The 14,474-nt window shown below is 39.5% G+C and overlaps 1 protein-coding gene across 1 annotated transcript; it reads left to right on the plus strand.

Moving 5' to 3' along the window:
- Nucleotides 1–670: 670 nt before the first annotated feature.
- LOC311487842 (lactase/phlorizin hydrolase-like) lies at nucleotides 671–7,343 on the plus strand (the record flags this gene model as incomplete). The annotated part of the gene is made up of 13 exons (XM_084544236.1): nucleotides 671–780; nucleotides 913–1,570; nucleotides 1,661–2,309; nucleotides 2,402–3,952; nucleotides 4,049–4,314; nucleotides 4,410–4,700; nucleotides 4,798–4,996; nucleotides 5,273–5,475; nucleotides 5,561–5,667; nucleotides 5,873–6,004; nucleotides 6,123–6,346; nucleotides 6,544–6,780; nucleotides 6,925–7,343. 13 exons carry the CDS (start codon nucleotides 671–673, stop codon nucleotides 7,146–7,148), a joined length of 4,851 nt encoding a protein of 1,616 aa, XP_084400362.1. The 3' UTR covers nucleotides 7,149–7,343.
- Between the last annotated feature and the right edge of the window lie 7,131 nt (nucleotides 7,344–14,474).

A 14,474-nucleotide genomic window follows, 5' to 3' on the forward strand; every position in this document is an offset into this window, starting at 1 on the left:
CTTACGAAATCTAAAATGAATTACACCCAAGAACTACTCACGTAACTTTTTATAGTGCAATTAGATTTGGACTGTGTAACTCTCACCCATCATTTAACCTTGGTTGTTCAATCAGATGAAGAGATTATTTCTTTACTTTCTGTACTTTGTGTCATCTATTATTAAAAGTACCTTTGTGGTTTTCTCTAGCATTACTGATGCAATTGGCTACAAAAGGGAACATTTTACTGGCAGTGCAAGTACTCAGAATGATGATTTCTTAATCAATCAATTTAAAAGGTTACATGGAAGTTCCTTACAGAGAAAACTGTCATAATTATGAAGTTATTTTCAACTAACACTTCTTACACCTGTGTTCAAAAACATTCTAAATGTCTAATCACTGCCTCACTTCGTGAAAACATTTAACATTTAAACATTTTAAACATATTCCAACATTCTATTTCAAGGTCTTATAACATGAGTACAAGCAGGAAGCAGTTATCACATGTGTAAGTCCAGAGTCTCTCTGAACATATCACACAGCTGCAACAAAACACTGCAAACTTATATAAGTAATTGGATGTGATATTGATCTTAATGATTTAATAATCCAGTTAGTAAAAAACGCGATTGCTTTAAATACCATGGCTATCACTGGATAATTTCAGTCGATCCATTGAAACCCACCATGAAGAAGCTCTTGGGGGTTTTGTGTGTGTACTTTTTTTGTTTTAATGGAAGTCTGAACAGCGGGGTGAATGGAGAGGAGGACAGGAAGCTGCAGGATGTTCGAGTCAGGTAAGAGTTTATTTGTCCGTCTTCGTCCCCCAAAGCACAGACCTTTTATTTAAGAAATGCTTATGCCCTTCCATTGATTTTTCCAGTAATTTTTTAATGTTTTGTGTTTTTATGCACTTTGTTTTCTAAAAGACGGAATATTCCAGATGAAAACAGTTATCAGAAAGTCTGGCAGACATTTGGAGTCCAGAGCAGAATGGAACGAGATCTTTTCCTTAAAGAATCATTCCCCACTGGATTTAAATGGGCCACCTCAAGTGAGTCCTTCAAGGTTGAAGGTGCCTGGAAAGAAGGTGGGAAGGGAGAGTCCATCTGGGACCGTTTCGGTCATGAAGGCCTAGCCTTTGAAAAACAGACGGCTGACTTAGCTTGTGACAGTTACCACAAGGTGGATTACGATGTCTACCACCTGCGAGGTCTTCAAGTCAACACCTACCAGTTTTCCATCTCCTGGGCCCGTATTTTCCCTTCAGGCCACCGAGGCAACCATTCAGAGAAAGGGGCTCTCTACTATGACAAGCTGATCAATGCTCTCATTGAATCTGGTATAGAACCTGTTGTCACTCTCTACCATTGGGATCTGCCTCAGGCACTCCAGGTCTACGGCGGATGGACCAACACTTCCATTGTTGAAGCCTTCAAGGACTATGCAGACTTCTGCTTCTCCAGATTTGGAGACAGGGTGAAGACCTGGAACACATTCAGCAGCCCTTGGGTGGTGAGTTATGCTGGGTATGGCACTGCTGAGCATCCACCCGGTGTAAACAATTATGCGGTTTCTTCTTATCAGGTGAGTTATGTGATAACTATAATGAAACTATAATGTGGTTTAATTGTTCCAGTGATGCATTAACCTAATAATTTGTTTTTGCCTTTTCAGGTCACTCACAATATGCTTAAGTCCCATGCTGAGGCCTGGCACGTCTACAATGACAAGTACAGAAAGACACAAGGTGGGAAAGTGGGCATTGCACTGAATTCTGACTGGGCTGAGCCTGCAAACCCCTCCAAACCTGAAGACGTACAAGCTGCAGATCGTTATCTGCAGTTCATGCTAGGCTGGTTTGCACATCCCATATTTGTAAATGGAGATTATCCTGCAACACTCAAAACGCAGGTTGAAAAGAAAAGAAATGAGTGTCCAGGCTCTGTGCCTGCAGTTCTTCCAGTTTTTAGTCCCTCTGACAGTCAGAGGATAAAAGGTGCTGCTGACTTTTTTGGATTAAACCATTATACTTCTCGTTTGGTCAGCATCAGTAATGGTGGGTGTGCCGCTAGTCCTCAGGGGGTTGGTGACTTCCAAGCACATGTGGACCCCTCATGGCCTTCTACAGCTTCTGACTGGATCTATTCAACACCCTGGGGACTCAGAAGACTTCTAAAGTACATTTCCACTGAATACTTGAATGTTTTGAAAGTGCCTATTTACATAACTGGGAATGGGATGCCAACAGAATACAGTGGGGACAGCCTGAATGACACCAGCAGAATTGAGTACATGAGGAGTTACATCAATGAGGCCCTGAAAGGTCAGTGTTTGGAATATGTCTGATAATAAATCATTTGTTAAACTGGGAGGGATTAATTCTTACTTTGTGCTTTATGTGCATCCATTTCATAGCAATTACCACTGATGGAGTGGATGTTCAGCGATTCACAGTGCAGTCACTCATGGATGGATTTGAAGGAAAACAAGGCTACAGCCAAAGATTTGGTCTTCACCATGTCAACTTTGAATCTCCAGACAGACCAAGAACCCCAAAGAAATCTGCCTATTTCTACACCCAGCTTATCAAGAAAAATGGTTTTGGTTCACTCAGATCTAAAGTTTTTAAAGGGATAGAAATGCCACTTACCCGCCGTTCAGTAGATTTACCACCATCAGAGGTTCCAGCTAAATCAAAGGTTGTCTGGGAAAAATTCTCACACCAGTCAAAATTCCAGAGATCAGTGTATCACTATGGCACATTCCCAGAAGGCTTCAGTTGGGGAGTTTCATCTTCAGCCTATCAAATTGAAGGTGGATGGAACGCTGATGGGAAGGGGCCCAGTGTCTGGGATGTCTTCTCTCACAAACCTGGCAGTATCCTCGGTGATGCTAATGGAGATGTAGCCTGTGATAGTTACCACAGACTTGATGAAGACCTTTACATGCTGCAAGCTATGAGGGTGAAGTCTTACAGATTCTCTTTGTCCTGGTCCAGGATCTTTCCTGATGGTCGGCGTTCCTCCCTGAACCAGAAAGGTGTTGACTACTACAACAGACTCATTGATGGCCTCTTAGAATCTAATATCACCCCCATGGTGATACTTTATCACTGGGACCTCCCACAGGCTTTGCAAGACATCAATGGATGGGAAAATGTTCAAATGATTGACATTTTTAATGACTTTAGTGACTTCTGCTTTGCTACCTTTGGTGACAGAGTGAAATTTTGGATTACCTTCAACCAGCCTCACACAATTGCGTGGTTAGGTTATGGAATTGGACAGATCCCACCAAATGTTAAGGAACCAGGAAGTGCTCCGTACAGAGTTGCACACAACCTGATCAAAGCACATGCCAAGGCCTACCATACATACAATGACAAGTATCGCACAACCCAAGGTGGTTTGGTATCCATTGGCCTCAATACTGAGTGGATTGAACCTAGAGATGTCAACGATATCCGTGAAGTGGTGGCTGCTGACCGCGTGTTACAGTTCCAAGTAGGTTGGTTTGCACACCCCATTTTCAAGAATGGTGACTATCCTGAGGCAATGAAGTGGCAAGTTGCAAACAAAAGTGACCTCCAGGAGCTTTCAGAGTCAAGACTACCTTCCTTTACTGAAGAAGAGAAGAAACTCATCAGGGGAACTGCTGACATGTTCTGTATAAATCATTACACGACAAAGATAGCAAGCCACATTACAGCTCCATATACGCCTCCTTCCTATGAATTTGACGGGGACTTTAAACTAGACGAGGAGACCGATTCGCCAACTACGACCTATGGTACATGGAGAGCTGTAGCGTGGGGCTTGAGAAGGCTCCTGAACTGGATCAAAGAGGAGTACGGAGATCCAGACATTTACGTTACTGAGAATGGAGTCCCTACATATTATACGACCAGCTGGGATGATGCTGAAAGAGTGTTCTATTACAAGACCTATATCGATGAGGCTCTCAAAGGTGCGCTGCTATAAACAGATTTCATAAAATACATTTTATGATTACCGTAGCTATTTAACATTTTGATAATTAACTTTTGTGTGTTTGTTTTAAAAGCCTCTCAACTTGATGGTGTGAGGGTGAAGGGCTACATAGCAACATCTCTAATGGATTCTTTGGAGTGGCGGAATGGATACGACTTTCAATTTGGGCTGCACCATGTGGACTTCAATAACCCAAACCGGCCGAGGACACCCAAGTACTCCGCTCATTACTACTACCACATCATGAAAGATAACGGTTTCCCTACAAATCTTGAGGAAAAGATTTACGGACATTTCCCAAAAGATTTCATTTGGGGTACTGCTACAGCCGCATACCAGGTAACTGTTGAAATGAAGCCCTGTCATTAATCCTTGAATTTCAAGTACTGTGTTTTCATATATCGATATCTGTCTTATACATTTGCTGTTTACAGATTGAAGGGAGTTGGAGAGCAGATGGAAAAGGTCTCAGCATCTGGGACACGTTTTCTCACACTCCAGGGAAAATCATGAATCATGACACTGGGGACTTGGCCTGTGACAGTTACAATAGAATAGAAGACGATATTAATTTACTGAAGCAACTTAAGGTGTCCCATTACCGTCTCTCCATATCCTGGCCAAGGGTACTTCCTGATGGCACCACCAAACACATTAATGAGGCTGGAATCAACTACTACCACAGAGTGTTGGATGCACTCCTTGCTGCAAATATCCAGCCATGTGTATGTGTGATTATTTCCAGCATTTCAAAAAAACAATAGCCCTGTAATGGTAAATTGTTCAATTTGATAACCATAACTGTTTTTCCTTTGCTGTCAGGTCACTCTGTATCACTGGGACCTTCCGCAAGCTCTGGAAGACATCGGGGGCTGGGAGAATGAGACTATTGTTGAGAGATTCAAGGAATATGCTGACCTAATGTTTAGCCGTCTTGGCCCCAAAGTGAAAGTTTGGATCACCATTAATGAGCCGTTCAATGTAGCCTATATAGGCTATGGACAGGGAATAGCTGCTCCAGGTATGTTTTAAGAAGTTTTTTTGGATCTGAATTCTCTGTATTTACGTAATAGCATTAGTACTGAGCATGTTTTGTTAGTGCCATCAAGTGACAAGATGTTTAGAAAATTTATTTACTAAACAACAGTGTTGGCCCTGCAGTTTGTCATTGCTTTGAAACAAAATATACCCTGTAAACCAGTTATTGGCCAAATCATGGTATTTTGTAAACCCTAATAACAAAAAGCATCCAGCATTTTGCCTTAAAATGTGTCTATTAACCTGTCTGTCTTTATAGGGATCAGTTCCCGTCCAGGCACTCTGCCCTACATTGTTGGGCACCACCTTATTAAAGCACATGCTGAGGCCTGGCATGTCTACAATGACAAGTACCGGGCCCAACAGAAAGGCATGATCTCCATTTCTGTTAACTCCGACTGGTCAGAACCCAGAAATCCCTATAAGCAGGAAGATGTTGATGCAGCAGAACGTGTACTGCAGGTATGGCAATTCCTTGATTATTTAACAAAATATCTCTATGGCAGTAATCTCGAACAGACTTTTATTCTCTTCTCTTTTTGTGCAGTTCTTCATTGGGTGGTTTTCCCATCCTGTATTTAATGGCGACTACCCTGAGATCATGAAGACAAACGTTCGAAAACAAAGTCTGGCTGGTGGTCTAACAACATCTCGGTATTTAAAGACTAAAATTCAAACCAGAAATAGAAATAACGTCAGTTAAAAATGACTTGATGATTTTCTAAGTTTGTCCTTTGTATATTAGCCTTTAAAAGTATCTATACAAGTGTATGTTTAGTGCAGTTAACACAAGTTTTACCAATCCTGCTTTTAAATTTCCATTTCTTAAGTACATTCATTTTCTTCACCATTGTTTTAGGCTGCCTGAGTTTACTCCAGAGGAGATTAAAAGAATTAAGGGTACCCATGATTATTTTGGATTCAACCATTACACCAGTGTCTTGGCATTTAATGTGGACCATGGAAACAATCAGCACTATGAGGCAGACAAGTAAACAACAATACCATCATCTTTAAATTTACTTTAAATGCTGATTAATTCAAATAATTTCTCTCTTTCTTGTGCATGCTATTGGAACTTTAAAATCCAACTGATATGACCTTCACAGGGGTGCAGCGCAAATGGCTGATCGTACCTGGCTGGAAACAGGTTCGGCCTGGCTGAGGATGGCACCATTTGGATTCCGCAGAATACTGAAGTTCATAAAGGACGAGTATGGAAATCCACCAATCCTTGTAACAGAGAATGGTGTGTCAGAGCACGGCCCTGTTGACCTTAATGATACTCACAGGATCTACTACTATGAAAAATACATCAACGAGGCATTGAAAGGTAACGAGACACTCTATTCTGTATTCTTGAATATACTTAAGACCAGGACAGAGAAGGGAAGGGAGACATACAGACATATAATGATGTGTCACATAAAGTATGGCTGCAGTAAAACAATTTGTGGCAATTTTTTCTAATAAAAATTGAAACATCATGTGTATTTGCAGTTTTTAAAGGGGATATTTGTGTTCTTTCAGCTTACTTACTGGATGGCGTGAATGTCATTGGTTACACGGCTTGGTCACTAATGGACAACCTGGAGTGGGGCAGTGGCTATACAGAGAGATTTGGTCTTTTCCACGTCAACCGCTCAGACCCTACGCTTCCTCGAATCCCCAAGACCTCGGTATCGTTTTATACCACAATGATAAAATGCAATGGATTTCCAGACCCTGCCTTAGGACCTAATGACTGCTTGGACCCTGAGCCTGAAGGTAAACGGAGTCAGGCTATTTTTATTAGAAAGTGGTTTTACTGTCCTAACAAAGCAAATAAGTCTTCCCAAAATTATGTAAACTGAAAAAAAGGTTGTTTGTTCGAAATGAAAATGACATCCTTGGTGCTTGTCTTTTGTGCAGGAACAACTAAGCCAACAATTAAGCCAACCACTGAGAGTGTCGTGTATTTCCTGGGTATGAAGCTCTCCATCAGTGATGCTGAAGTCGGACTCAACACCACATTTGCTCTACTGATTGTTGCAGTGTTGGGAGCTATTTGTTTATCCTTTTTCGTCTTTAAGGCAAAAAAACAGTCTAAGAAAAAGCAGAATTTTGAAAGTATAGGCTTGGAGAACAAATTGTAACAGTGAACAAACACTGGTGTAAAGGAAGTCCTTATCATAGACACATATACACAATTTAATTGAAGGCTTTAACAGCCTACTTATGACACTCTATTTATTTGATATGTTATACATATTCAGTGGGCATCATCTGCATTACATTGTGAAACAAAGCAAAAATGATGTCCAAGCATATTGTTACTCTATGAAGTCATCATCTGTTGTGCTATTCAACAATACCATTTATTTTCTGTTAATAATCCAATTTCTCATGTGAAAGAATTTGTTTAAAAGGATAAATATTATTGTGATGTTTAGATCACAATCCCACCGTGTCCACCGTGTGAAGTTTCAGTCATCCAGGTCATGGTACATTAAAAAAAAAAAAAAAAAAACTCTTCAGTTCTGATACACATGGTGTCCCTCAGAAGCTCCTCTTTAACCTGGAGCTGTGGGGTGTAGAAATCGCTCAATGCCGCTAGATGTCACTGTAGGATTACACTGAGGCTTCTGAACACCTGGGCCCGTATTCCTAAAGATTCCAAGAATCCTCTAAGAGAGCTCCTATCTTAGCCTAAAAATTCCTAGCTAGGAGTCTCAGCTTAGGAGTGATTCCAGAAAATTCTTAGAGAACTCTTAGCAAGGAATGGACAGAAACTCTTATCTTAGTGAGGAGGTGTGGTTGACCCCGTTGCTAGGTATGAGTCATCATTTCAAGAGGTGTGATTGGTTGATCCTAAAAGCTAGATAAAAATACACTTTTGGTGATAATTGGCCTAGAACGGACGTCAAATTAATAGACTTAATAACAGAATCTAATCTCTATGAAGACTGTATAATTATAAATAATACTTTACATAAAAATAAATAAATAGTACGCTATACTTTAAAAAGTATCCTATAAAATGTGTGATTAAACTCAGGCCACTACCACAGTATTCACATGCTGATAGTTCTATTTTTTTGCTTTCATTCATTTACCACACTGGTAACATTTTGCACTTCACCTATTTGGTATTAACAAGAGTAAAATGGCTCAGCTTTCATCAATTTCTGTGATTGCTAACCGGCCTAGAAGAAGCAGTGTTGGTTGGTGTTCAAATCTTCCAAAAACCGAACAGCAGTGGAGAAGAAATGAAGTAGGAAACCCAACTGAAGAGGAACAGTGTTTGCTTCTGGATCAACTGGTCAATGAGAATAAAAGTGTTTAGAGACGTAGATTTGGCTCCAAGTCATCACTGCTGCATTGTTGCATTTTTGCATTTTTCCTGTTGCTATATACCTCAGTGTTGTGATGACTTTCATTTCAGGTGATACAGTAGGCTAGTCCCTCGCTATAACGCGGTTCACCTTTCGCGGCCTCGCGGATTTTTTTAGTGCAATTTTGCATGCGTTTTTTTTTTTTTTTTTTTTTTACAGCGCATTGTTTTCTGCGTCCTGATTGGCTAAGGGAGAGGCTGCGTGTCGTCTTCTGCGTCCTGATTGGCTAAGGGACTGTAGACCATTGTCAATCAATCTCCTCCATATGGTGTCTCTTGTACAGTACAGAATGCATTCAGCTTGCCAAATTTACATACAGTATCTTAGATCGCTGGCAGTGTGACTGAAGTGCGGTATGTTTGTAAGTTATTGAGAAAAGTGTATAAAGTGTGTAGTGAGGGGTTTTGCAACCTTAAAACATTTATAATCATTGTAAAAAATAAAGCTGACTACTTCGCAGATTTCGCCTATTGCGGGTTGTTTTTAGAACGTAACTCCCGCGATAAACGAGGGACTACTGTATTGCGATTGTAACAAGCTTGATTGTCATTCAGTGTTTGGAGAATATCTCTCCTGTCTCTTCTTTCAGCCATTTTCTCCTCTGCTTAAGAAATTCCTAAGGCTCCTAAAAGTTCTCCTCCCTGGGGAATACGGGCCCTGGAAACCTGGGCCCGTATTCCTAAAGATTCTGAGAATCCTCTCAGAGAGCTCCTAACTTAGCCTAAAAATTCCTAGCTAGCAGTCTTAGCTCAGGAGTGATTCCAGAAAATTCTCAGAGAACTCTTAGAAAGGAATGGACAGAAACTCTTATCTTAGTGAGGAGGTGTGGTTGACCCCGTTACTCGGTACGAGTCATCATTTCAAGAGGTGTGATTGGTTGATCCTAAAAGCTAGATAAAAATACACTTTTGGTGATAATTGGCCGAGAATGGACGTCAAATTAATAGACTTAACAACAGAATCTAATCTCTATGAAGACTGTGTAATTATAAATAATACTTTACATAAAAATAAATAAATAGTAAGCTATACTTTAAAAATTATCCTATAAAATGTGTGATTAAACTCAGTCCCACTTGCACAGTATTCACATGCTGATAGTTCTATTTATTTGCTTTCATTCATTTACCATGCTGGTAACATTTTGCACTTCACCCATTTGGTATTTACGAGGGTAAAATGGCTCAGCTTTCATCAATTTCTGTGATTGCTAACCGGCCTAGAAGAAGCAGTGTTGGTTGGTGTTCAAATCTTCCAAAAACCAAACAGCAGTGGAGAAGAAATGAAGTAGGAAACCCAACTGGACAGAGGAACAGTGTTTGCTTCTGGATCAACTGGTCAATGAGAATAAAAGTGTTTAGAGACGTAGATTTGGCCCCAAGTCATCACTGCTGCATTGTTGCATTTTTCCTGTTGCTAAATACCTCAGTGACTTTCATTTCCGGTGATATTGCGATTGTAACAAGCTTGATTATCATTCAGTGTTTGGAGAATATCTCTCCTGCCTCTTCTTTCAGCCATTTTCTCCTCTGCTTAAGAAATTCCTAAGCCTCCTAAAAGTCCTCCTCCCTGCTCTTAACAAATTTCACCTTAGGAGCACTCTTAAGAGCTATGATTCTTTAGGAATACCTTTTATCTTTACTAGGAGCTACTCCTAACTTTGAGAGGAAAACGTCATTCTAAGAATTTTCTTAGAATTTGGCCATTTGGAGCAACTCTTAGCGCTAAGAATCTTTAGGAATACGGGCCCTGGCCTTCTAATTTAGGTTCATTCATTCATCTTCTGTGACCCCTGGGCCTGGAGCCTGGAGCCAGCTGTCATCGGTCAAGAGGTGGGGTACCTCCTGGACAGGTCGCCAGTCTATTGCAGGGCTAGCACAGAAAAACGTACAACCATTCACACTTATCTGCACACCTACGGCCAGTTTAGAATCACCAATTAAACTAACAAGCATCTCTTTGGACGTAATTTAGGTTCTTTCAACTAAAACAAAATTGTTTTATAATGGAAATGATTTTATTAATTACAAGATATTGCACCTTTAAATCTGGAAGATGTTAAGGAGTTTCTAACCTTGCTTGTCCAAACTGATGTAGTATTTTAGACATGGAGGATGTAAGTCATAGATAACAAAACAAGAATCCTATACCGATGTACTGTAATACTGATCACCTTATCCAAATAAAGATTTTACTGTTTAACATTCTACAAAAAGTAATTGTCGTTTCTTTTCTTCTTTTTTTTTTTATTATAAACATGGACATTTCTTTGGGAATTTTCCCTTGAAATGTGGCTGTGATAAAATCATTAGACACCTATGAAAAATAGGAGAGGAATTGAGCACTGCAGTCACATGTTTGATACAACTGTCACAGCTGATACAGAGACTGTTTTATCAAGACATTTTAGTGACATACACACTGCTGATACATCTATGAGAATATATTCAGATCTAACACATCTGAACCACAGAGGCTGGTAATTGTCATTTATTTATTGTAACAACTTTGTCTACATGGGGCATCAAGCTTGTTGTAACTATCACATGCAAGAAAAGTACCAGCTGTTTCACACCAAGGAGACAATGTCAAGATTTCTCTCACATTGTTGAAATGTACATGGGATAGTGTTGCCTACACGGCAAGAGGAAAAGAGTATTGGTCCAGTTTAACATTCTGAGGAAGCATTCATAAAATATCCTCTTATCTGGTAATGCGAATCCATTGTTCACAACCTGGTAATAACTGTGAGATGAGTGTCCTCGGCCAGTTTGTCTTCAAATAATCATTAAAACCTTAGAGCCATTCGTGTCATCAGGTGGAGCAGGTTATAGCATCAGCTCCAGAGTAGCTCAGTGAGTCACCAGACGACAGAAAGAGGTTTCCAACTTGGTACTTTATTCCCTGTTTAGTTGAACTTTCACCATACAAAGGCTGGTGTCCACGGCGTCTGCCATCACACATGAGCAGTAGAATCTAATCTGTACAAATTACACCACTGTAACTGGGGAGAAGAGGAAGCTACACACAGAGCGCAGTGACTGTAATGGTGGAACAGTGTGAACTCTAAGTAAATGTGGGTCTAAGTAAATCATCGGGGTGAATCATATTAACATCAGCTTGCTAGATTAGGTGATATAATGACCACTATTATCTAAACAAAATGGTTGAAACCGTTGAAACGGATGTGCAGACGCATCAATGGGTAACACTTTACAATAACCATCATTTATAAATGGTATATAGACCATTTATAAATGGTAAACAGATAGTCTATTAATGTTTAACTATCATTTATAAGCAGCATATAGACCATTTATAGATGGTATATAGACCATTTATAAATCCAAATAGATAATATATTAATGTAAGTTAACTGAGGTTTGTAAATGGTTAATAATTGGTTTATAAACCATCTATAAACATTACTTAGATGTTATTGTAAAGTTGCGACTGATGTTTATAATAATTATTTAATGATTAATAAGCTGTTTGTAAACCATCAATTAACATTTATTTGACTTATTTTAATGGTGATCTATAACAGAGTGATTATTTTGCATTGATAAAAGAATAGGGTCTGATCCTCGTATTGAACACATTTATGAACAGTCAATAACATGCAACACTGAACCACAGATAAACATGGTGGTAGACAGGAATGGTGGGATTACAACAATGACAACTTCATTTTAAATACAGTAAACAACAATAAACAACAAAGCAATGAACAACATCACACACCCTGGAACGTCAATGTGTTGCCTTCTTGGCATCATTTATTTGTCTATTTGTACTGCTTTGCAATATCATGGAGCAGGCGTCCCAATGGACCATTATAGTGTTTTTTACCCAGCCATTCATTCCACTCAATTGTAATCAGGTGATCTCTTAGTTGATCCTCAGTGCGATTCCCCCGGAGTCTCCCAATGGTCTCCTTGTAATTCCTCCAGGCCCTCTCAATGTGCTGAGTGTGGCAGCCTGTATCAGAATTCACATACTCCAGACTGTGGTTGACTGTATAATGTTGGTATCCAAATTCAGGCAGAGCCTGACGGTAGGCCCGCCACTCATCACTCAGTATTGTGGAACCCATCCGAACATGGTGCAGAACCAGTGGGATCAGCTCTCGTCTGGTCCGTCTTTCCACCAAGCGGAGAACAGGCATTGTCTTCTGTCCTCTGTGCTTCACGCCCAGCATTCCAAACACCCACTTTTTCCGTGTCCACCCACCAACCATTCTTCCACGTCCATACTGTCAAAATATTCAAATAGAACACATATTAAAAATGGTAGTTATTCACATGATGATGTGTGACTAATATATGGTAATCATTTGACCATTAAAACATAAAATTTAACTCAAAATCTAAATTTAATTTACTTAAATGAGTTATAAAAATTATTATATCCCTGTAGGTATGGATTCACCCCTACCATTGTATCAGCAAATCCTTCCTCTTGTGCAAATAGTTTTCTCATGACAATGTTTTCAAAGTTACTGTCAGCATTAGTTTGCATTATGTGGCAGTCTCCTTACCCGTTATTCATACAGTAACAAAACCCAAGTACACAGCTCCTCGTGGAAAATAAATTTGTCACAATGACCTATTGAGTCCACCATTTTGGATTTTCCACCATTTCAAACAGTAATATAAAAGCACATCTTCCCCTACTCATACTACTGTTGACTGTACATCTGTCTCACCCAAAATTAAAGCGAAATATATTTTTCCTCTTGCCCAGAGTGCTATCTGTCCACCCAGATAGTTTTGGTGTGATTTGCCATTTTTGGAGATATCTGCCCTATAGATGTATGCCTTCACTCCAATACAATGGAGCTGAAAGATCCTGGGTTTGTGGCAGGAATTCCCACTGAAATTTTAGACATATGGCTGTTTCCACTTACCTTCCTTTTGTGTCTAAAATGGCTTTCATCGATAACCACAAACTCTTTCCGCCCTCCCAGTCTCTGTCCTTTTCTTCTCTTCCTTCTCTCCATTGCCTCAACACAGACATTTCGTAGCTTTTTGGCCATCTTTGACAGTGTTCTTGAACTCCCAGCAATGTCATCTGTCATCATGTCGATTTGTCTCAATCGTAGTCCTTGTGCAAACCTTAAAAATACATAAAATGAAAATGATGTGGCCTTATGCAGACAATACTTCAGCAATTATACTTGGGAGGGCATTCTTTACTATGACAATGGGCATGACAGTGATTCAAGGTACAGCCCGGCAATGACAGCATTACCGATGTGGGTCATTTCGTACTTTTATGGCGTACGTTATGTCCTTATTGTCTTTGTTCTTCGTGATCAAAATAAAATACTTAAAAAAAAAGCACATCTTTCCTGTACATCTCAGAGGGGACCTCTACGAAAATCCTCTGGGATGGTTATCTTTTAACAGAGTGCTTATGCTGTTAGCATATGCGACTATATACCATAACCCACCTCTGGCTTTGGTGTAATAGGACATAGGAAATCTAAATCACAGGCAATGTGATTGTTTCTATTAATGTAGATTATTTCTCTGTAATTTTTAAAATATGCAGTACATATTTTAGTATTATTTCCATACCTGTACAAGAATCGCATCCAGTTGAAAAGGCTCATCTTGGATTTGCTGAAGATAGACTTGTGCCGGACTGATTTTGTGACAATGCCTTTGTGGTTGGTCCTCCGTTGACAAACCCTATGGACAACACAGCTACTTGTGAGTGATCCATTGAAATTCAAAGATAAATCATAATTGCTGTGATCTCTGTTTAAGACCTTTCCAAAAATTTGATTCAATGTGATACCAATCTAAAAATTAACATTTTTGAAGGATTAGACAGACAGACAAACAGAAATAGTATTACAGATGAGGCAGTAAATACATAAAGAATAAATAAATACATAAATAAATAAATAAATACTGTGATATAATCTGGTGAAGATTAAGTAAATTCAAGAGAGATTGGGTAACTTTACTTACCATCTATAGAAATCTCCACGACTGCAGTTCTTCATCTCCATTTTGTGTTGGCAAATGTTGCATTTTATTTTATTTTTGAGAAGCTTTCTTTTTTGTAGCCATTTTA

The sequence above is a fragment of the Chelon labrosus genome (genome assembly GCF_963514085.1).
Source record: "Chelon labrosus genome assembly, chromosome: 5".
In the NCBI taxonomy this organism is placed as follows: Eukaryota; Metazoa; Chordata; class Actinopteri; order Mugiliformes; family Mugilidae; genus Chelon; species Chelon labrosus.